Below are 25402 nucleotides of genomic sequence, written 5' to 3'. Positions count from 1 at the left end.
GAATAATTCAAGGAACATCAACAAAAAGCATATTAATTTTTCAATAAGGTTTTTTTATTTTTTATAAATCATAATCAGGATAAAATAAGGTTGTCGATATTTGTTGTTTACCAGTTTTGAACAGTTTGAACGTATTGATGTGCTAATGGTGTTGCAACATTGTAAACTGAAGCAGCTTGATAAACTGGTGATGCAACAGATTTAACAACAAGTGGTGTAGCTGGAACAGCAACAGTGGCTGTTTGATCTTTACGTACAACTGCATTAAATCCATTGACATCATCAGCAGTATAATCAACTGTTCTTGTGGTTCCATCACTTTCAACAAATGAATAGCTGCCTGTAACTTGGTCTCCATTACGAGTTTCATATTGGCTCTTGTGATCACCAGTCAAAGGATCTGATACACCATAGTCTATGAAAAAAAAACATCAAGTATTTATTAATTATCAAGTTGTCAATTAAAACAACAACAACAAAAGTTTACTTACTGTAACTGTATTTGGGATTTGGGTTGTATGGCTCTACAACTTGTTGATTGGTGATGATTGGAGCAGTGTAAGCCAAAGGTACACCAGAAGCAGCATATGCATATGGTGATGCTGCATAAGTTGCACCATAAGCAAGTGGTCCAACTGAGCTGATGAAGCTAGCATTGGCTGCTGCTACCAAAGCCAAAAGAGTGATAAACTACAAAAAAAAACAAATAACATTAGATTTAAATATTAAATTATCAAGACAAAGTTTGTATATTATAATATCTACCTTGAATGCCATTTTTGTTGTTGAGATACTTTGTTTATTGATAGCTCAAAGTGAATGATATCTTTTCAGTGAGATACTTGAGTTTATATAGTGGTTTACGATCTACAAATATTAGTGCAATCGTTAAATTGGACCTCGAATTAGGCAGGAGAGACGCCACACCCTTTCCTCAAGTGATAGTCATACGTTACATGTGTCCACGTTATAGAATTGGTGCTTGATACGTCCAATCTAGGAAATGACCTTGTCTCTCTAATGTTACATTATTTTAGTCATAGTTATTGGATCATTTTTTTTTTTTTGGTAAATTTCATAATTTAAATCTAGATATGATTCATGAAATCATAAATTGAAAAATATATATTTTAATTAATGATTATAAACCTTTTTCATGGTCATTTAAAAATTATATATTCAATAGAAAATCGAAATTAATATTTAAATGAAAAAATAAAAATATCTCACGTTCTATTAGTGGAAGATTTTTCTTTATTTCAATTATATAATTATTTTACAACTTTAATGATAACATCGTCAAATGGAGAATGATAATTATTACAATTGTCTTTTGCATTATTTGATAATTATTAAGAAATGGTTATTCATATTTATTGATCATTATCAGAAGAAATTCTTGGATATTCTTGTCCAATTTTTTTATCATAATCTTCATTAGTTTTACAAGTTGCATCAATTGAACAATTTTCTATAGTAAATAAAATAACAATTATTTATTTTATTTATAATTCTTTATTTAATTTTTTAAATTTACCTTGAGAACAACAGATTCCATTAGCAGCACATCTTCCATTATTATCACGACACATTGCAAAACCAGCAATGCATGGTCTTGAATAAAGACTTTCCATTCTGCATTTATAAGTTTCTGGTGTACCAATAAAACATCCAATATTTGTTCCACAACAAATATTTGGTCCAAAACACTGGCCTTGATGTCCTGGACCACAACTTTGGCACTAAAAAAAAAAATTTAATTATCCCTATCAACTACCCTGAATGATCAAAAAGAAAATATTTTTAAAAAATTAATAAACTCACTTCTTTAACAAGACCTTGCATTGATAAAAATGGTGATTCACCTCGTTTACCACCACGTGGACAATTAACAATAAGACAAGCCAAACTGGCTGAGACAAGTAAACTCATCACAATAATTTCCTTCATCATTATTTATATTTTACTATCTTCAAATGTCAAACTAACTTGTTACTCACTGGCTGAGTTTCTTCTGATCTTTCTCATCATCAACATCTTCTATTTATACTAAAAAAATTGTATCATTTTATATTCAAAGTATCATCACAAATCACAATGTGACAAATCACAATAGAGCACTCAAAAGATTATCACCAACAAATACATAAAAGAATAATTCAAATAAAATTTTCATAAAATTCTATTACTCTTTATTCTATGATTATCTTTTAAAAAAAAAAAATATAGTCATATAAATACGTAATAATAAAACAACAAAATTTAAATATAAAAATTTTTATATTTTTATTTAAAAAAAAACAGAAAAAACTTACAATTTTTTAATATTTTTTTTTGTTTTTTTAACAATAGTAGTTTTCATGTTGACAATTTTTTTAGTTTTATTTTTTTTTTGCTTATCAGAAACATCATTAGTATTTTTTTTAATTTTTTTAATTTTTGGTGATTCAATTGTGTCATTATTTTTACGTTTTTTACTTGGTTTACCAACAGGACAATCTTTTTCAATATGATCTAAAGAAAAAAAAAATAAATAATTAATTAAACATTGAATTAAATTATGTTAAATATATAAAAATTATATTGTTAATATTTACCAGTTGATTTGCATTTGAAACATTCACCAGTTATTCTTGGTTTAACACCACAAGTATGAGTTTCTAATAGACATCTTTCACATTTTTTACAATGTTTCCAAGTTGGTTTAACACAACGATTACATATATTACAATGTCTGTATCTTCTTCCATCTTTTGATGTGCATGATTTACATTTTTTACAATGTTTATTTTCTTGTGATGACCATTTATCACATCTTTTACAATATTTATAACCATCTTGTTCTGATAATTTGATTAAATTTAATGGTAAATTTGTAAATATTCTAACTGGTGAACCAAATTTTCTTCCTTTATCATTATTTATAAACAATGGATGATTATCATAGTCAACTTTATAATCAGCCATTTTAAGTTCTTTTAAACCACCATCAATACCTGGAGGATTTGCTTTCATTTTCATAGCTGGTTCCATGAAATATGGAAATATAAAAAATATTTTTAACGATGTTTCATCATCAAGTTTGTTCCAGCTTTTATGGAGATCAGATATTGTCTTAATTGTTTGTGAAATATATTCAAGACGACCACCAAATGGTGGATCACAAACGAGAAATATATTTTTTCCACCATCTTGTGTTAAATAATCTTTAAATACATCTTTTGATTCTTCATTGAAAAAATGATTATTAAAAAGATTATACCAACAGAAATTTAATGGTCCAAAAAAATTGTGCTGCAATAATTCAAGATTAATTATTAATTAAACATTTAAATTATTAATTATTTAGTGTATTAATTATACTTACATATCTTGGATCAAAATCCAAAAGTAAACTTGATATTTTATCATTGTAATTTTTATTTATGTACTCATATATTCTTGGTGCTCCAATACACAATACATGTTTACCACCAGCTTCAATAATCATATTAACAATGTCAATTGTTGATTTTTTAGAAAACATATATTGTGCTTCTTTTTTTGGATTTGATAATGGTTTTAATATCATTGTTGGATTATTCATTTGTTCATCAGTTAATGACCATTTTATTTCATGATTTTCATGTTTATTTTTTTCGCTTATATTTAATAATCTTTCACATGTATAACAATAGCCACGATTATCATTTTTAATTGATAATAATTCATTAAATTTAATGAAAAATTTAACATGACTACTGTATGGATTTAGATAATTTTTAATTTGTTCTTGCCAAAATGATTGTTGAATTTTCGATAAAACTTTACCTTTTTCAAGATAAAAATTACATAATTTACGATCACGACATGCTGAACATGAATAAAATTCTCGCAATTCACCATCAATTCGTTTTCCAAATGATAATGTTGGTCCTGTTATTAATACAATTGTAGGTTAGATATCATTTTAATAAATATAATTCATTTAATTAACAAAAAAAATTACCATGTGGACATTTTGGATGATCCTTGAGACTTCCCCATGAACATTCAACACTTGATCGATCAATTTTAATATCAACATCCATTATTTAATATATTATTTCGACAATGTTAATTGTAAATAGCTGTTGGATTTTGTTGGAGACCAACATGGATCAACACATGTGTCAAATAATTCTTATTATTATTTCGATTATTTCTAAGAGTAGTGCCAGTAGTAACCGCACATTTTACTATAATACTATATCAAATTTTAATTATTTAATTAAACAAATTACCCTTGCATGATAAATATAATTAATATTAATAACTAAATTTAAAAAAAACACAAAAAAATAATCAATTTATTCATTTTATTTCAAAGAAAAGTTTATACAAATTAATTTCTATATTTTACCAGTAAATTTGTTGAATTTTTTATAATTAGCATACAAATTTTTAAATATTTCTTGCATTGATGATGGTAATACTCTACTTAACAATGATATTGCATGATGATCACAAATACTCAAATAAAGACCAACAGTTTCATCAATTGATTCTTTAACATAAAATGGTATAACACCATCAGCATAAATTTTAATTAAATCACCAATAAAATAAGGACTTAATCTAGCAAAATCTTTTTTCATTTTAATCAATGCACTTGATATTTTATTAATTTCAATAGTTAATAATGTTATTTTATGTTGATTTATCATGTCAATTCTTGATTGATTAATTGTATAATTAATGAGTTTTTTAAATAATATTAAAAAACATGGTAAACGATCAGCAATCATATTGATACGATGTCTCAAAAAACCAGAGCATAATTTAAGTGTTTCATAGCAAATATCAATGTTTATTGATTCATCAATAATATTATTAATTACAAATAATATATTGTCAATTATTTTTTCATTAATATGCATGTGTTTTGATGCAACAATTGATGTTATTAATATTATAACATTATCACGACTATTTTCATATGGTACTGTTGATGTTTTTAATGTTTCCAACATCATGTTTATCATTGCTTGTCTAACTTTAGCACGTTCTGATCCCATATCTGCTTTGGCAATTAAATTCCAAAGTAATAAACAATTATTAAATAATTCTTCATTTTCATTATTTATTTTTTTTAATGTTGTGAATGTTTGTTTTTTAAGTGAATTTAATACAACACCAAGAATCTTTGAATCAGTTGCTTCAATCAATGATGGTATTATATCTTCTGATGATTTTTTTAACATCAATGTCCATATATTTTTAACAACAACATTATCAAGTACTATACCATTTGATTTATTGTGCAGAACAATTTTAATAAATTGTTGTCCTTCTTTTGTTGATTCAAGACCATCAATTTTATTATCACCAATCAATAAATTAAGAGCTGAATGAATTGCTTGCAACAACTCGTCATCATCAAATTTATTATTTTGTGTTACTGTGTATTTAATAACAAGTGTTAAACGTTTTAATTTATCAGCATTATCAACGTCATCATTCATATTATTTCTTATTATTTTCTGCAACTTTTTATCAATTTTTGTTAAACAATCTTTAACATCTTGTAGCTTTATTTTTGATTTTATTTTATCAAGAACTTCAATAAGTTTTATTGATGTTTTATTTAATTTAATATTATCTGGATTTTCTTTTATCAATGATTTAAGTGTTTCTAAATTTTCATAGTTTGTTAATGCAGATTCAAGAATTTTTGTTATTATTAATTCTGATTGTGCTGATAAATCCTCGAGGATAACATTCAATGGTATGTATTTGAGTATATCAAACGTGCATGATTCACTAATATCATGTAAAATTTTAATACAAATTAATCTACTTTCTGATTTATCTGGAAATTCATTTTTAAATGTAAACATCAGTAAAAATATAAGTTCTTTTAGATCTTCTTGACAGTACATCAATGGTAATGACAATAAATTTTTTAAGCAATTATTTATAACATCGCTTTCATCAATTTTTGACCATTCTGGTTTTGTCAATTGTTTTTTATAATATTTAAAAATTTTACTTGATGATTCATCATCCCACCAATCAATTCCATCAATTTTATTTATCAACTTTTTAGATATTGATCCACAATCATCAGGAAGAACTGAGTTTATACTGTTTAACAGTTCAAGTATCAATGCAGTTACGAAATTTCGATTATTTCTAACAATTTTACATGAAATTAATTCATCAATTGTCGTTAAATTTTTTAATAAACAATTTGATAATTTTTTTAACTGTAAATTATCAAGATGTAAAACACCATGAGGATATTGATTAATCAATGCTTCACCAAAATCATCAATGTCATTAAAAACAGTATCATTTTTTAATAATTTATGAAATAAATTTTTCTTTTCACATATTCTATTTTCTTCAAATTTACAAAAAAATTTATATTTTCTTGTTGTTGTATTATCATCAATATTTTTAGTAATTGTTTTGATAATTTCATTGACATTTTTGATGTTATCATTTGTAACTGCATCTGGTGAATAATGTTTAAATAAATCAATTAAAATTTGCCAATTTTCTGTCATTGATAAAATATAAATATTAATTTTTTCATCATAAGTTGTGTTTTTTATTTTGTCAATAAAGCTTAGCAGGGTTTTTCCAAAATCCATAAGGATACTTATGAATTTTTTTTGAACAGGTAAAAGCCAAGTATTGTCAGCAATTGGAACACCTTCAATGAATATTATAAATAGCCTAGTGGTGACAGCTAATACAACGACATCTTGATTTGTAATTGAGCTTGAATTTGATGGAATTAAAGAAATATGATAATTAAAACTCATTGCAACACTTGCTACTTGTTGATTTGTCATGTTTCTCATTGACAATGTAAATTTATCAGTAAATTTTTTAGGAACAATATCATCAACATTAAAATCTATTATTTTGCTTTTCATTAGAGAATCATTTAGTGATACTAATATTGATGATATTAATTTTTTATCTCTACGAAGACGAACACATGCATCAAATATTTCTATCATTAATTGTTCATATGATTGTTTATCTTCAATTGTTGTTTTTTTTTCTAATAAAATTCTTTTAAATATTTCAGATAATTGTTTTTCAATTAATAAAGGATTTTGTTTTGATATTTCTGCCAATGAATCATACTCTGATGATGCTATTTTTTTATTTGTTAATAATGTTGTTATTAATTTATCTTGTATGTCTGATAAACTTGGCTCTTTAATGTCATCTTGACAATCCATTTTTTCTTCTTCTTCTTGTTTATTCATTGTTTTTGATTTTTTAGGTGTTTTTTTAGTCAACTTTTGACGCTTTTTTTGGGGACTCATGTCCTCTGTGTCTAAATTTTTTGTCATATCTGTAGATAAATAATAAAAAATTAGATTTAACAACTATGAGTAAAATATTTTTAAGCTATTTTTTGTTATTTTGTAGAGTTACCTGATGTTAAAATAGTCATTGTTGATTTTTATTAATTAAAATAAATACACAGCTATTTTTTTTGTTTATTTTTAATTAAAACTATTATTTTTTTTTATTAATTATTTAATATTTTATTGTATTTTTAACAACACGTGTTTATTTTGTTTATTAAAGAACATAGGTTATGATTTAATGTGGTGGTTCTATTATTTTTTTTTTAATTGATCATGCGCTGTGTGTCAATTTTTTCATTGGTCTATTGTATCGCCATTTTAAGTCATGTGACTATTTTGAATTTGAAATTCTTATAAACGAATTGAATTATTAAAAACATTATAAAAAAAAATTGATTTACTCAGTTTGACAATTAATTACAAAAATTAATAATAAAAAATTTTTATAAACAAAATAATAATTATTATTAACAATGGTAAACAAATATTATAATTTTTTAAAAAAATTTAATAATAAATTATGATTATTTAAAGTTTAAATAAATAAAAAAAATTAATCTTAAACAAAATTAACATAAAATTAGTCCGAAAAAAATGAAAAATTCGTAACGTAAAAAAGAAAACTTTTCAAATTTTCACAAAGTACAATTGATTGACCCAATTAAATAAATAAAAAAAAAAAATAATAATAATAATCAATGATGATACGTTAACGTGTTAATTAATTTGACAAAAAAAAAAAATAAAAATTCTTTATAAATAATTGCAAATAAGTTGTATCCTGTTGAAAAAAAAAAAAAAAATGCATGTTTGGATATAATCACGAAATATGTAAATAAAAAATTAAATAAAAACAAAAAGGGTAACAAATTAAATAAATAAATAAAATGTATCATGAGACAGGCGCAATGCTGGCTATTTTCCAAGTTGCGCCTTGGTCACATAGTGCGAACTCAAGTTAAGCTAGCAGCTGAGTATCTCAGTCGTGGATTGTCTCCTCAAAGCTCTCCGCAGTGCTTAAATAAATATAATAATACAATCAAAGATAGAGAGAGAGTACAAGCAAGAGAGAGAGAGCAAAAGAGACAGAGAAAAAGCTCAAAGTAAAAAAAAAAAAGCACAAAGAAAAATATATACATCCCACGACTCAGCCTGTCAAAATTCACAATCGTATCAATTAATTTTTTTATTTACATTTCAAATAATAATATAAAAAAAAAAAAAAAATTTGAAAAAAAAAAACCCATAAAGTGTCTTTTTATTATTGAGGAATTGAATTGTGAAAAAAATTAATTAACTTGTAATAAATTATTAAAGTGTTTATTGCACATAATTTAGTGATAGCACGAAAAAAAAAAAAAAAAAAAAATTAGCAAAAATTAGTGTAAATTAAATGTGTGTGTGTATGTGTTATGTTAATGTGAGAAAATCTAAAAACGCGATTGCGTTAAATTATATATGTATATATTAAAAACATATATATAATAATAATAATAATTGAGCTTTAAGGGGGGGCACACATGGCAATCGATAGTGATGCGAGTCGTGGTTGCTTGCAGCGCCCATGAAACAAGTGGTAAAGCACGTTTTTCAAAGTACTTATCAATCAAGGCGTTTTTTTTTTTTTTATAATTAATATTAATTTTTATTGTTAATTATATTTATTTTTATTTTATAATTATTATAATATGTTTAACGTTAAAGTGATGATATTTTTATTCATCGTTGTTATGATTAATCAGGATCTTCCTTAAAAAGGGTAAGTTAATATTAATTAATTAATTTATTTATTTATTATTAATTATACTATTTATTTATATCTTTTTAAAAATTATATTGTATATAAATTTTATATTTTATTTATATATTATATTTATATTTTAAAAAACAATTTTTATCAAATTTTTTATTTCTATTTTTATTTTTTATTTTTTATATAGACTTAATTGTTTATTTATTTGAATGGAATTGTTTTTTTTTTTTTTTTATGACAATATAGTTGATGTTATATCACCCTCAACACTATGACTATAATATTTTTTTTTTTACTATTTTTTTTTTTGTGTTTATTCTTTGTTCAACCCCCCAAGTGTTTTGCAATAAACGACTAATGTAAGTATGTACATCTTGAATAAACCAACTAATCGTGTGATTCCGGAATAACACCGGGTGGTAAAACGACATGATCATTGTGGTAATTGCCACCAGGGTATTTTAACAATCAAATTTAAACGTGATTTTCAACCCCCAATAAACAAGCAATAAAAAAAAAAAAACTACCTACAAACTAATCAACAAACTAAAAATAAAAAAAAATTAAATATTCATGAAATAATAAAATTAGAGGGTTATAAATTTATAAATCATTATTACATATCTATATAACAAAAAAAATTAAAATATATATATGATAAAATCAAGCGGAAGTAGTTTGTTCTATTCAAAGTTTTGATATCTTAATATAAAATCCACCCTTTTAGCCATGAGGAAGTGTTCAATTATCTCATCAATAACAATAATTTAAAAAAAAAAAAATTAAAACAAAGAAAAATATAATATTTTTAATTTAAAAATAAAAAATCAATAAAATATATATTTATTTATTTAAATTGATTATTAAAACACAAATGAAGGCTGTCGATTTTCATAATGGAATAAGGATAAAATTATTATTATTATTATTATAATTTCAAGGATGAATATTTAAATGACAAGGAGGAGTTTGATATATCTAGGGCAAAAAATAAAAAAGCCCCCAGGCTGGCACATCGACTCGTATGCCACGGCCTTGCGGGGGTCGAATCATTGAACCCACCCTATTTAGGCCAGTAGAACATACCCACCCTCTTCATACCTCTATCACTAATTCCCTCTCTCTCCTCTCTCTCCTTCCTTCTCTCTTGTACATTAAATGTGTTTGTATATAAATTTTATATCGTTCAGTTTTCTGCTTCAATACGATAAACAACTCAACTATTTCCGCATCAATCATATCAATCTATATTTAATCCTTTTCATTTATTCCCTCAAATACACGTCAAAAGTTTATTCGAAATCCTTTATATTACTTTGTAAAATATTACTACGATTATCGTAATATCTTGGCCTATTTTTTTCAAATTTAATTTCATATTTAATCTTTTAATACAAACTTTATTTTTTTCTTGCGTTTCGAAATCATCCCTTTTATATTTCGATATTTATTTCTATATTTCGAAATGATCATCTATTGATACTTTCAATTTGAAAATAATATTTGGAAATATTCATTCTTGTTTTTATTATTTTAATTTGATTAATTATATTGTTTATTTATTTTTTTTTTTTGTTGCGCGTGACGATATAAAATTATCTTGAGGCGGTCCATGGTCGAGCAATTGGCCTTGACGTGGTGTAGGTTGATACATGACCCTTAAATAAATAAAAAATACATAATGCATTTGTCCTAAATTTTTATAAAATTAATCCAAATTATAGAATTTATTTTTCGTCATACACATTCTTTGCTCTTATTATAACTATTGTTGTTATTTTTTTTTTTTTTATATTCAAAATATCTGGCTCAAAAATTGTTGGGAAAATTTATTATTCGAATAGCTAAAAGTCGGTCGCTGTTTGATTCCCAGCCAAGATCACGCGCTATAAAAAAAAGTTTTTTTTTTTTTTATTTTTTCTTTTGATTATTTTTTTTTTTTTTTCTCGTAATATGTTAAGTGGGGAAGATGCGACACAGATCAGTCGAAATTGAGTAAAAAAAAAAAAGTATTTTTTTCTTTTTCCAGTAGCTCTATTTTTCCAATTCAATTTATTATTATTTTTTTTTTTTCTTTATCAAGTGTAATATATTATTTTTGTTTGCCTAGTTTGGGTCCATTTGGTGACCTTATTATTTTGATGGATTTTTTGGCTTAAAATTAATAATAAATAATCCAGATAAAATTATATTTACAATATAAATATTTGTAGTATATTTTAATTTTTTATATTTTTTATTTACCTGTCAGTGGTGTAATAATTTCAATACTAAATTTAACATTTTTGTTTATACATAAAAGATTGTTTAATGTCACGATCGCACATTGAGATCACTTGGCATATAACTTTAGTTCAAGGCCAAAATTTTAAGTATACATAATATCGTAGTAAAGCCTACCCCACATCAATATAATACCATGATGATAAATTGCATTTTTTTTTTTTTTATTTTTTATTCTTTATTTGTGACGTCTTGTGTTACGTTGTTGCAATGCGTGATCAGGGTATATTAAAATGTTTTTTTTTTTTCTACTAAAAATTACGTATCTATAAGTAGAGGAAAAAAACAACGAGTAATTGATTTAATTAATATTTAAAAGTGCACGTAATACTGCTAAATAAAATGAAAAAATAATTAGATATAAATTTGACGTATTTTTTAATAAAAAAAACTTGAATCGAAACTTGAAAAATAAACTTGCAATTAATTTATAATATTTTTTTATATTTTTTTTTTAAAATCGATAAACTAATTTTAGAGTTTAACAAAAGTTATGTACATTTAAATTATCAACAATAGTAAAAACAAATAAAAATAAAAATAAAAAAAAATTATAGTAGTAACATAATAATAAAATATATAAGAGGATATTTTTAGTTAGAAAAAAAAAGAATCAAATAAAAAAAAAAAAGAAAGAAAACTTTTAAAATATAATTCTAAAAATACAAAAAATATTTTAAAAATAGATAAAAATAATTATTTGTTTATTAAAATTAAAAATTTAATTAATTATTAAAAATGTATATATTGAATTTAGATTATGAGGTGGCTTCGAGCCACATTGATGACGATGGCGACGAGCAATTGTGCCGAAGGATGAAAGAAAAAAAGAAAAAACAATTTATTCACATTAATTGGAAAATAATAATTCTAATAAAAAATCATATATAAAAAAAAAAAACTTAAATTGATATAATATAATCTCAGCATTGTGAATAAAAAGAAAAAATTAAAAAAAAAAAAAAATCTCATCTGATGCTGAACGATAGAAGATACGAGGAAGACGCGGGAGTTGATAAAGAAAGAAATGGAAATGATTTTGTATCAGCAATGTACTCGAGCGATGGTTTTTTTGAAAATCAACAGCTTATATCATCAAGTTCATCACAATTACCACAAACATCATCACCATCATCATCATCATCAACAGCTGCAGCTTCAACATCATCACCAGCAACAGCAGCAACATCATCAACATCATCAACATCAACATCAACATCAACAGCAGCAGCAGCAGCACAATCATCATCATCATCAACAACAATATGCTCAACGCCATTACCAACATCAATTGGTTTATCAAAAATTGGTATTATTGATTGTCCAAATATTTCAACAACATCATCAACAACTGGAACAACAATATGCCAACAAACAAATAATAATAATAATAGTATTAACAATATTAATAATTATAATAATAATAATATTAGTGGATGGACAAAAGAAGTACGTTATGCACCATTTGATACAACAATATCAACAACAACAACAGCATCAATACCACCGCCCCCGCCACCGATGCCACCAATGCCACCACCAGATGCTCTTCCTCTTCAGATGCAACAAAGGACTTACTCCCGATCCATGACCTCATTACCACCAGAACCATTTATGATAATGCGTTCAAAAGCATTAAATAGACGTGTATCAATTAATGTTGGTGGTGTTAAACATGAAGTATTATGGAGAACATTAGAAAGATTACCACATACTAGATTAGGACGTTTACGTGATTGTAATACACATGAATCAATAACTGAATTATGTGATGATTATTCATTAATTGATAATGAATATTTTTTTGATAGACATCCAAAATCATTTAGTTCAATATTAAATTTTTATCGTACTGGTAAATTACATCTTGTTGATGAAATGTGTGTATTAGCATTTAGTGATGATCTTGAATATTGGGGTGTTGATGAATTATATTTAGAAAGTTGTTGTCAACATAAATATCATCAAAGAAAAGAACATGTACATGAGGAGATGAGAAAGGAGGCTGAGTCATTGAGGCAAAGAGAGGAGGAGGAATTTGGTGATGGTAAATGTGCACAATATCAAAAATGGCTATGGGATTTATTGGAAAAACCAACTACATCAATTGCTGCTAGGGTAAGTTTTCTATCATTTAATTAATTATTTAATTATTTTTTTTTTTTTTTAATTAACAATACTGAATTGTTATTTAAAAATTAAATAATTGGATATAAAAACAAGAGCAAAAAATTTATAAACAAATTTAGGCTTTATTTCGAATTAGGTAATTCATTTATTTAATTTTACGTAAAAAACAAACTTTTATATGAGCTGTTAAATTATAAAAATAATATTAAATATCTATATTTAAAACAGGAAATGTTGCAAACATGATAGTTAAATTTAAAAGAAAGAAAAAAAAGGCTTGAATAAATATCAGCTGTTTTTTTTCTACCCAAGCTTGTAATTTGTTTATTTAATTTTTTTTATTAATCGAAATAATTGTCATAATGTAAGCTAATTTTTCTTACATTTGCTTATGTTTATATTTTTTTTTTTTTATCACTATCACGCATTAAATAATTGATATCAATGTTGTATTTTTAAATGTGTTAATTAATTTTTAGGTAAATTGATAGAAATGATTCTTCAGAGGAAAAAAAATCATATATATATTTTATTGTTTAATAAATAAATGTCTGCTTTTTTTTATATTTCATGTATCTACAAACCAAGTGGCAGCATCAGTGAATATATTGTCAATGTGATTTTTTTTTTTTTTGTATATTATTTTGAGGTGATAATAATGGGAGGGTTTATACGCGATTACCAGATACCACAGAGAAGGTCCTCTCGATACCGCTCCCTCATTTAAATTATTTTGTTATTTCAATATATTAATATACTGTTAAACAAAATAATTTAAATTATTATTTATTTTTTTTTTTTTAAACAAAGAGGGAACGGGATTTTGAGGCTACGGTATGTTTGATATAAGGGCTCGTTAATCTTGCCTCACATACTTGCCAACACCCCTTTTAATTTAAATTCAAAAAATATTATTTATTGATAAATAAAATTCGGAGATTATTATTTTCCAAAATATATTAATAAATTACTTTATTTTTTATTATTTTTTTTTCATTAACAATAATAACATATTAATCAAAAAATTTTCAAAAAATATTTTCATTTATAAAAGTTTTTTTTTTTTTTTTTAAATTTAAAAATAAAAAATTAATCGCGAGCCCGCAAGTTTTTTTTTTTTTTGATATACTGTGTGAATGCGCAATTTTTTTATATACTTGAAAAAAAATAATAAAAAAATATATATATTTTAAAAAATCAATGTTTATACGATTTGATGATTAATCGAGTATTTTGTCAAGTTGCCAAAAAACATTTTTTTTTTTATTATATTCAATCTGGATAAATAATTAATTTTTGTGTCAAATAAATAGCCAAAGATTGTATCTTTAATTTTATGATATTTTTTAATAACATATATATTTTTTTAAATTGTTTTATTATTTTAATTGTTTTAATTGTTTTTTTGATGAATGTGAATAAATGAAATTGTATGCACGTGTGTATAAATGAAAAATAATTGAAATTAAAATTCAGCTTCAATGAGATTTGTTTCGTTTTAAAAATCTCCAAAGTTATTCATTAGTAGATAAAAAAAAAAAAAAAATCATTAATAAATCAATTAGAGTCATCAATCAAATAAAATATCACAGCTTTTTTTTTTTTATCACCTCAAAAATTGCACTAAATGTGTGAATATGCTGTATGAATAATTTTGGGTCTGTGTATTGCTTAACGTTTTCATGTGTTTGCTAAAAAGACAATAAATTTATTTTTATTTTTTAATTTTTTCATAAAGCTAATTTACTAATTAAATTAATTTACATAAAAATAATTCATAAATGCATAAGGCGTTAAGGTAATATACAGGAACGTAACAATCTCCGAAGCGCGTAAATTTATCAAAAAAAAAAAGATACATAATTTCTTTTTTTTTTCCTAATTAATTGGCATTAAAAAAAAAAAAAAATTTATAATAATGATGCAACGAAAGGCTGAGGTGGTCGTAGAAAAAATACTACGTTCTGAAGATAATTAAGTCTTATAAATTGGTGCCTTGATGGTTCTAAAAAATAATGAGAGAAAAATATAAAAATTTAAAAAACAAAAATATAAAGAAGAGCATAATTTTAAATAAATAAATAATTAAATAATTAATAGTTAAAAGAGAGAGAGAGAGAAAAAAACTGATGAATTTTCGATTGAAATAAAATTACAGGTGATAGCTGTGATATCAATATTGTTTATTGTGTTATCAACAATAGCATTAACACTAAACACCATTCCAAGTTTTCAAGTAAATGATGAAAAAGGAAATTTTCAAGATAATCCACAATTAGCTATGGTAGAAGCAGTATGTATAACATGGTTTACATTAGAATATGTACTACGTTTTAGTGCATCACCAGATAAATGGAAATTTTTCAAAGGTGGTTTAAATGTTATTGATTTATTGGCAATATTACCATATTTTGTATCATTATTTCTTGTTGAAACAAATAAAAATGCAAATGATCAATTTCAAGATGTACGTCGTGTTGTACAAATATTTCGTATTATGAGAATATTAAGAATATTAAAATTAGCACGTCATTCAACTGGTTTACAAAGTCTTGGTTTTACATTACGTAATTCATATAAAGAACTTGGTTTATTAATGCTTTTTTTGGCAATGGGAGTACTTATATTTTCAAGTCTTGCATATTTTGCTGAAAAAGAAGAACCAGGTACAAAATTTATAAGCATTCCAGAAACGTTTTGGTGGGCTGGTATCACCATGACGACTGTTGGTTACGGAGACATTTATCCTACGACACCTCTTGGTAAAGTGATTGGAAGTGTGTGTTGTATATGTGGTGTACTGGTAATTGCGTTGCCTATTCCTATTATTGTTAATAATTTTGCTGAATTTTATAAAAATCAAATGAGACGAGAAAAAGCACTTAAAAGACGTGAAGCACTTGAACGTGCTAAACGTGAAGGAAGTATTGTTTCATTTCATCATATTAATTTGAGAGATGCATTTGCCAAGAGTATGGATCTTATTGATGTCATTGTTGATACTGGTAAGATTAATATACCCTTATAATTTATTTATATATTCATTCATTGTACATAGAATCGTAAATCAAACGTAAAATTTATTTCAGAAAGTTAATAATTATCTTTAAATATATAGGTATATATAATTTGTAATTTAATTTTAATATATGAAAAAATGTACAGGTCACAATATGTCAGGTGTTGATGGTAACAGTACAGAGGGTGATTCAGTATGTGGAAGAGGACCAGCACAAACTGGTCCTGGTTGTTATCGTAACTATGAACATTATAGTTTATCACGTCATAGAAGAAGTGCTTCGTCATCATTTGCAGCATTACCAAATGATTTACCAACAACACCAGATAGTCCAAATCGTCGACTACTTGATTTTGCTCAAAATATACCTGGCAGTCAAGCTGATGATTATTATCAAGATGATTTACCAACACAACATTCTAATCATGGAAATACAACACCCAGTGTAAGTCTCTCCCTCATATTTCATTTCATTTTTTACATTATTTTTCATTTATGTTCTTTCTATTATCATCATCAAACAAAATGCTTTTCTATCAACTAAATAAATATTTAATCAACTTTTTTTAAAAACTCCCGTATATGTATTTTTAATCATGCATTATGGCATTTATTTTTTAATTTTTTTGGCTTCATTTGGAATCATTTTAATATTCACGTAATATCGGTAGTAAAATATCATGAAAAATAATAATTGATATGATAATGTTTTATTTGAAATTTAAACTATCGATTTTATGAGAATAAGTAGAAAAAAATTGTCATTGATTGCGATTATTCAAAAGCAATAAATAAAATTATTTTTAATTAAAAATTTATTCAGCAATTTTTAATTTTTTGGTATTTTCATATAAAATTAATTATATTTTTAATAAATATTTGAAATTCTTTTGTAATAATTATAAAGAATTTCAATAATGAAAAAATATTTTAAGATAAAATTAAATAAGTATATTTAATCAATATTCTTGATTAAATTTTATGAATAATTTATGAGGTCAATGACCGAAATAATTATTTTAATGATATTTAAAAATAGTACTGGTGAATTTCGAGATATTTTTTAACAGGCACAATGGAGTTAATGCAATATTCACATGACAAACCGATTGCCGAGATGTCAATCAACAAAAAAAAATATTATTATTTGAAGATAATAATATTAAGGGTAAATAGTTGAATAAAAATAAAATAAAAATTAATTATTACTGGTTGTATATTTAAAATTAATTAATAAATTTTATAAATAATTTAACAGCCAGTAATAATTATTTATTTATTAGCTAGAAATATATTAGTAATAATTGCTTTACACAATTTACACACATTTACTTGTTAAAAAAAAAACCAAACAGACAATTTGTTTTATTTTCTTTTTGTTTAACAATAAATACAAAATAAATAAAAAATGAATTGCTTGATTAAAGAGTAACGCATATCAATGCAAATAATTTTCTACTGTCATTGTCATAATTATCCTTAAACATTATCATATCATATATTCAAAATCATAAAACATCACAATAGCTAGAGCTTTTTTGCTTACGAATTATAAATCTGCTTTCTTATGTTAATTAACTACCAAAATTTACTAATAACTTGAGGAGCCCGAAAGACTAGAAAATGATTATTTAAATACAAGAAAAATTTACATGTAAAAATTAATATAAAAAAAGAGAAGTTAATTTTTATCAAAAAAGTAAAAAAGTCGTTTTATTTTTTATCACTCTGGTGTTATAGCTATAGTGAACAAAGAAAAAAAAGTTATAAAAAATAGCATATAGTTTGGAAGAATAACAGCTGCATCAAGTTAATAATTCCATAAGACTTTACCGACGTCTAATGCAACTGGTGCATTTTTTATTGAAGTTAAAAAAAATATAAAAAAAATCAATCACTTTTTGTCAGTAAATGTCGAGTTTTTTTATCTGAAAAATAATAAAGTTTTATCAAGTTTTTTATAGACAAACAGGGTCAAGAATGTGCCACTTGAAAAAATAAAAAAATCTTGTAAAATAATAGTGTAACTAACATATAAAAAAAAAGGAAAAAAAAAATTATTTTTCAGCTTGAAATATTGTCAATATTTTTGCAATTTTTTTTGAGTATTATTGATTTATTTATTTGAATTATTTAAACATTATTTTTGTTATCGAATGAAAGGTGGTTTTTTTTTTTCTCTAGATAAAATGTTTTGGCCTGGGATAAATAATTTATTATTGTCTAGACCTAAATGGAAAATCGATCCAAGTTTATATAGCCAAAGTGTATATGTATTTTTTTTTTTTACTATTATTGTCGTGTATTTTTGGCTGACATGTTATTTTCAAATTGAAGTCTGAGCCAATGACAGAGCTAATTTATTATACACATTAAAAAATAAAATAATACTACCGCGTTATTATTAATTAAAGTATTTTAATTTTCTAAACTTTAAAGTGATGAATTTTAATTTTTATATTTTTTTTACGGAGGTGGGATAGACGCGAAGCGTCCCACCATAGTATCGTTTTATATTATTTTTATGTTTAAAATTAGCTGATAGTTTTTACTATCATCATAACTGTTACTATTATTTTTGTAATAAATTAATTTATATTTTTTGTTTTGTTAATTTTTAAATAGCCTATTTTATAAATTATATTTCGTATAAATTTTTCACATTTAATTATCAGAGTTAATGTCACTTTTTAAATTAATAATATAATTAAAAATTAATGTGCTAATAGAAAAATATATTGCACAAAAAAATAAATAGAAAATGAAAAAAAATTTCCTGTATTTATTTCCAGGATAAACTTAGTCGATTTTTCATCAACAAACTCTGCCCTTGAAGTCATTCTTCATGGTAATTTAGGTAATTAAATAAAGTGAAGGTTTTTTTAATTAATAAATGACATTAGATAGAATTAAAAAAAGAAAAAATTATTGACAAATTAAGGGAACTAATATAAACACTTAAATTAATTATAATTTTATTTATGGTATAATTTTAGATTTAATTAATTTTTAATTTATAAAACAACAATTTAAATGAAGATTAAATTTTATGAAAAAATTAGAAAATATTATCACAGTATTTGTGGCTATTTTTCAGACAATGCTGCCTGATTATGACAGTGTGTACGAATGAAGATAACTGTTATCAATGACGACATTTAAATGGCAGATGATTTTTTCGTCAAACTACTTGAATAAACAACAAACATTCCACAAATTTCATTAATTAATCAATGATTATTAGATAGAAAACATTAGAAAAACAAGGTAGATCAAGGGAGAGACAGAAAAAAAATACAACAGAAAAAAAAACACTTGTGCACTTGCAAAATAAAAGAAAAATTATTTTAAAAAATTAGATAAAATTTCATAACAGGGATTATTTGTAAATACACAATTTAATAAATGATTATTTTTTTTCTATTAAACTGTTTGTTTTATTTTTTTAAATCATTATTTAATTTATTATTTTTTGGTAAGTAAAGTGGCATTTTCTAAACCTGTTTTAAAAATATAATTGTCTCTCTGGCTCTCCATAGTTAAATAATAAAAATAAATTTTAAAAATTTATAAATAAAAATAAACAATCACGCTGTTAGAAATTTTGATGCACATTACTCGATGAAAATTCCTGAATTAAAAGAGTAAAAAAAATTAAAAAGAAATTAAGGAATTATCAGTGGGTTTAAATTTCAGAATAAAAATATTATATTAAATAATCATTAGCACAAATATTCATGTACATGAAATGTGTGTAATATATTATAGGATGAAGATAGAAAAGATGGGAGAAAAATCGAGAAAATTGATGAGTTTCCTAGTGAATTCGAGTGTTGCTTTTGTACCACGAAGGTATTTACAAATCATTAACAAAAAAAAATATCATTAGTTAGAAAAAAAAAAAGAATATATAGTTTTTATTTTTAAAACAAAAAAATTAATAATTACATTTACATCATTTGGCAGTAATCTAACACGTAAATGCCTTCAAATAATGTTATGGTAATTGCAATAATAATAAATATAATTCACGTGTGTGTGTTCTGCCACATGAAGCAAAAATTAAATTAAATCATTTATTTGTTCATTGAGTCATCAAAAAATCATGTCATATTTTTTTTTTTATACTATCTATCACTCTCTGTTTTTGTCTTAAATTATATATAAATAATATTATTAATCAACAAATTGGAATAGTAAACAAGGTGAGTCAGCAATCAACCAACAAAAAAAAATAAATAAAAATGATTTATTTAATTTAAAAAAAAGAGCTGACTAAATTAACTAGTTGATTTTTAATTAATAATTCGAAATTTATGTTTATTTATTTTTTTTTAAATTAATTTTTTAGGAATACAAAGATTATCGAGATGCTGAAGATATAATGCCCCTAGCAACAAGTGATTTTCGCAATCCAGTTTGTCAAGAATTACGTTCATTGCGTGAATGTAGCATTGAAACAAGTGCATTTGGTGATCCATTATTATCACCAATACGTCCAATAACAATGATAACTGAAACAGCATCAACAATAATATATCCAATAAATAAAACAACAACAACACCATACAATGAACGTGGTAGTGTTGATAGTACAGATACATATGCTAGTTGTCAAACACATCCATTTCATTCACAAGAATTATTAGGTGATGGTGATACTATTGCTGAACATGATAGTAATCTTTATATTAATCCACTTGAAGGAACTGATAATAATAAATGTCGTGATATTGATAATGATATTAATAAATCATTATCACGTGAACAATCAACATTTTTTAATGGTAATGATTTTAATAAAAATTTACAACAATCACAGCAGCAACAATCACAACAACAAAAAGGAAATTTAATGACTGATATATTACCAAAGCATAAAAAGACACGTTTATCAAAGGTAAAAGCTTATTTTGTTTTTTAAATTTGATTTGCTATCATTGTTATTTATAATAATATTTTTTTTTTATATTAGAGTTTATCAGGAAAAAGAAAATTATCAACAAGTGTTAAAGAAACAGAATCACCACGTCATGCAAGTTTTGATAGACAAGATTCATCAGAAGATAATAATGATAATCGTGTTACAAGGCCTACATCTAAAACAACAAATTCATCATTAACAAGTCTTGTATCAGCATCACGTATATTAAATCAACAACTTCTGGGAAATTTGAGCGGTTCGAAACAATACTCTGGTAAATGAATTATAGAAAAAAAAAACAAACAAAAATAAACGTTCAAATTAAATAAAAACACACATTTTCATTAGAATAATATTTGAATAAATATAATAGATATTAAATAAATACAATCACCAGTTTATCACAAGTTTAAAAAATACTCACGAATCATAGACAAAAAGTTTGTAATAATACCACGCATTATTATTATCATCATTGTAGATTAATAGTTTATTATTAAAATACAAATCATCGCTGAGAAATTCACATGCTTTAATTAGTTTTCACGATAATTTAAAGTTGAAAAAAAAAAATATCATTATTTTAGCTCAGCAAGTGTTTTTTTTTTAATTTTCATTTATCATCGCAAGTGTTTTGCAAGTGTACATAAATCATTGTAAGATAGTTAAATAGTTGAAAGAAAAATAAGAAAATTTATTGAAATAATTGAAAGAGAGAGAGTTTACATATCATTCCCTGTTTTAAGAGAAGGATAATAATTTTTATTTATTTATAAAACTTGTTACTTCCATTTTGGATTGTTGGAACTAAAAAAAAAAAAAATTTTAAATAATTATTAATTAGCTTAAAAAAAGATATATTAATTATTAAAATATATTATAAATTTTTAATGTAAATTTTGCACGCACTATGTTCACAAAACAATTGTTCCACGATTTAAAAAAAAACATAAATATTATAAAAACAAATTTAAAAAGAAAGACAGTTTTTATCTTTTTTTTTTTTTTTGTATCATTTGTGATTGCTGATTTATTGTATCGCATTTTTTGCAGCCTCAGCACGATTAGTAATTTATGAGCATGATCATTAGAACTATTTTTTTTTTAAACAATTATCAAAAAAAAAATATGATAATTATTTTACAACTGTATATATGTATAAATAATTACATCGAACGAATTAATAATTGATCAATCAATTAATTAAGCCTAGAAAAAAAAATAAAATCTTGAAATTTTTTTTTTTCCAACAGTTCATTAAAAATAGTTTAAAATAAATTATATAATTATGTGCACGTCACAAAAATTTTTAAATCTCTAGCAAAATAATATTATAAAAAAGAAAAAAAATCTAGTTTTTAAATTGCAATATATTTATCGCAATAAAAAAATGCACTTTTAAAGCTAAAAAACGTTTTTTTTTTTCTTTTGTTAATTTTTTTTATTTATTAAATTTAAAAAAAAAAAAAAAGAAATGTTGATATATAATAAACATAACGTGATTTTTTTTATTTAAATAAATAATATTTATTTATGCTCAAGTTTGAATATTTATCTGCTCATTAGTTGACGATGTAGAAAAATCATGCAATTTTTAGTGGAATGAAAGAAAAATATTTAAAAAAAAAAAAAATAGTAATTATTGTTATTATGAAAGACATTGTTATACGTTATTTGGCTGATTGGAAATGGACTCTCATGCTCTTGTAAATATATTTATTTTTTATATCAAAATAAAAATACAAAAAAAAAAAAATGATACTAGTAGTAAAAACCAAGCGTTGGTCAGCCAATAACTTTAACGTTACGAATTTTTTTATTTATTAATTAGTAAGTTAAATATTGTTAAGAATGTCTGAAGCAAATAATTTATTTAATTTATTTTTTTTAAACATTTTATTTATACAAATTTTATCATCGATTGTTTTATTTTTTTTTTTTTCTATTTTTTTTTCCATTAAAATGATGAAACTTTACAACGAAATAAATAAATTATTATTTATATTAAAAGTAGTGCACTTTCATGCTTAAACCAATCCCATTTCCACCTATAATTTAATATAAATAATTAATTTGAAAAAAAAAAAAATATAAAAAATAATTTTACAGGTACATCAAGTGGTAACAAATTATCATTATCAGCTGATTCAATTGACAGTGAAAAAATATCATATATGACAAAACGTCAACGTGCAAAATCAATATTAAAAAAATCCGAAAATATTAAAAATTGTTGTGATGATGATGATGATGATGATATGAATGGTGATACTGATAAATTAATAATTGATAATACAAATATAAATAATTTACGTACACGTCCATCAACAGTATCACCATTTTTTACAAATCAAGTATTGGGTGCATTATTAAGAACAAATAATAATATTGAACAATCAAGTCCAACATCAATTAAATCTGGATGTGATAAATTATCAAAAATATATTATGATAATTGTAAAGATATAAATAATGATAAAAAATATAAAATTAAAAATAATGGACAATCTAGTAGTCAATCAAGTATTGTTAAAATAACAAAACCATCAAAAACAATTAAAAAAATTAATAAAAAAAAACGTAATAATAATCCTGATGAAGGTAGCAGTGATATTAATCGTCTACTTGAAGATACACCAACACCACCACGACGTAATTCATAAATTAATTGCCATTTAATATTTTAAAAAATATAATAAAAATGTTTAGCTTAAAATAATTAATCAAAAATAAAATGTTGTTATAATAAGGTCAAATAACAGAGGTAAGTTTACTTCTGAGAAATTTTATTTACAATTTTATTCAGCAATTAAATTAATTATCATAATAAGTGACCAAATTAATTAATCAAGCTGAAATAAAAAAATTTTAAAAGTAAATTAATACATCAAAGTAAAGTAAATTAAAAATTTTTTTTTTTGTCAATTGTTAAGAGTCGTCGTTTGTCGTTTTTAAACACTAACAATAATGTGCCTTTGTATATTTATTATGCAAGCAATAGATTGCTCTGAAATTTAATTACTCAAGCTCCATGTGTTCAAATGGAAAAACACAATTGGCATTTTTTTAAATAACTTTTTTTTGGTTTTATGTGATACAGATAAATTATTGCCACAATTTTATCTATAATAAAATAATATTTAATTTATGTAATAATGTATAAATTAATATTTGAAAATTAAACAACGAATTTTGCTGATTAAATTGTAGATAATGCTTATCGCATTTGTATATTATTTGCAATTATTATTTAAAACACTCAAATGCGAAATTTTAAAAATAAATCAAATATAGTATGCTAATTATAAGAAAAAAAAAAATCATGTACAAATAGAAAAAAAAAATGTTTTAAAATGTCTAGATGACGATGAGTATATATATATATTAATTGATAAATAAATTATAAATAAATAAATACATTTATTGTGAATAGCATTTAAAAAAAAACCAAATTAATTTTTCTTTTGCTAGATCCTTTTGTAGTTGTCTCGTAATTATGTTGTGATAATTGATGTTTTTTTGGTGGATTATTGATGTAATTCAGGGTCAATTAATTTGCATGTAGTAATATTTAATAATAAATATGTTAAGTAATAGATATTTTTATCGAATTGAGTAAATCGTTTGATGATGTTCCTGAATATTTGTCTTTTTTTTTAAAATAAACTTTTTCAAGTTTTTTTATGTACTCTTGATGATCCTTTGTTTTTTTCATTATCCAATATATTGAAAATCTGTTTAAACATTAATTAGAAAAATTAATTAAAAATTAATTTAAGAGTAAAAAATTAATTGAAATTTATTGTTTTTCGACTTTATAAAAAATTTTTTGTATTAAAATATGTTGCATTATCAAAAAAACAAAAAAAAAAAAAGGTCAAGGATATTAAATTGTCTCATTAAAATTAACTAGAATAAAAAGGGTAAATAAATATTTA

At 23.5% G+C, this 25402-nt stretch overlaps 5 protein-coding genes across 7 annotated transcripts; 1 reads left to right on the top strand and 4 right to left on the bottom strand.

Annotated features, from left to right (window-relative positions):
• Nucleotides 1-78: 78 nt before the first annotated feature.
• Nucleotides 79-949, bottom strand: LOC122854411 (larval cuticle protein A3A-like). Its single transcript, XM_044155040.1, has 3 exons — nt 766-949; nt 492-690; nt 79-415 (listed from the first exon to the last, which is right to left on the bottom strand). Exons 1-3 carry the CDS (start codon nt 775-777, stop codon nt 108-110), a joined length of 519 nt encoding a protein of 172 aa, XP_044010975.1. The 5' UTR covers nt 778-949; the 3' UTR covers nt 79-107.
• A 357-nt stretch (nt 950-1306) lies between these two features.
• Nucleotides 1307-2054, bottom strand: LOC122854413 (neurophysin 1-like). Its single transcript, XM_044155043.1, has 3 exons — nt 1825-2054; nt 1538-1742; nt 1307-1471 (listed from the first exon to the last, which is right to left on the bottom strand). The coding sequence occupies exons 1-3, from the start codon at nt 1951-1953 to the stop codon at nt 1374-1376; spliced, it is 432 nt and encodes a 143-aa protein (XP_044010978.1). The 5' UTR covers nt 1954-2054; the 3' UTR covers nt 1307-1373.
• Nucleotides 2055-2265: 211 nt separating this feature from the next.
• Nucleotides 2266-4163, bottom strand: LOC122854408 (rRNA N6-adenosine-methyltransferase ZCCHC4-like). Its single transcript, XM_044155036.1, has 4 exons — nt 3989-4163; nt 3368-3915; nt 2598-3294; nt 2266-2514 (listed from the first exon to the last, which is right to left on the bottom strand). The coding sequence occupies exons 1-4, from the start codon at nt 4068-4070 to the stop codon at nt 2312-2314; spliced, it is 1530 nt and encodes a 509-aa protein (XP_044010971.1). The 5' UTR covers nt 4071-4163; the 3' UTR covers nt 2266-2311.
• A 207-nt stretch (nt 4164-4370) lies between these two features.
• On the bottom strand, nt 4371-7476 carry LOC122854406. Its single transcript, XM_044155031.1, has 2 exons — nt 7420-7476; nt 4371-7336 (listed from the first exon to the last, which is right to left on the bottom strand). Exons 1-2 carry the CDS (start codon nt 7436-7438, stop codon nt 4371-4373), a joined length of 2985 nt encoding a protein of 994 aa, XP_044010966.1. The 5' UTR covers nt 7439-7476.
• An 837-nt stretch (nt 7477-8313) lies between these two features.
• On the top strand, nt 8314-25172 carry LOC122854404 (potassium voltage-gated channel protein Shab). 3 transcript variants are annotated; one of them, XM_044155028.1, is made up of 9 exons: nt 8314-8931; nt 9060-9114; nt 12149-13509; nt 15680-16526; nt 16687-16985; nt 20309-20392; nt 20892-21440; nt 21516-21738; nt 23574-25172. In XM_044155028.1, the coding sequence occupies exons 3-9, from the start codon at nt 12367-12369 to the stop codon at nt 24125-24127; spliced, it is 3699 nt and encodes a 1232-aa protein (XP_044010963.1). In that variant the 5' UTR covers nt 8314-8931; nt 9060-9114; nt 12149-12366; the 3' UTR covers nt 24128-25172. The 3 variants fall into 3 exon arrangements, with proteins under 3 accessions (XP_044010963.1, XP_044010962.1, XP_044010964.1); XM_044155027.1 differs by having other exon boundaries at nt 8314-9114; XM_044155029.1 differs by lacking the exons at nt 20309-20392; nt 23574-25172 and having other exon boundaries at nt 8314-9114; nt 21516-22230.
• Nucleotides 25173-25402: the final 230 nt, after the last annotated feature.

Source organism: Aphidius gifuensis, linkage group LG4 (genome assembly GCF_014905175.1).
Source record: "Aphidius gifuensis isolate YNYX2018 linkage group LG4, ASM1490517v1, whole genome shotgun sequence".
Classification (NCBI taxonomy): Eukaryota; Metazoa; Arthropoda; class Insecta; order Hymenoptera; family Braconidae; genus Aphidius; species Aphidius gifuensis.
Note: the sequence above shows the minus strand (reverse complement) of the source record. Positions and strands in the feature narration are given on the sequence as shown.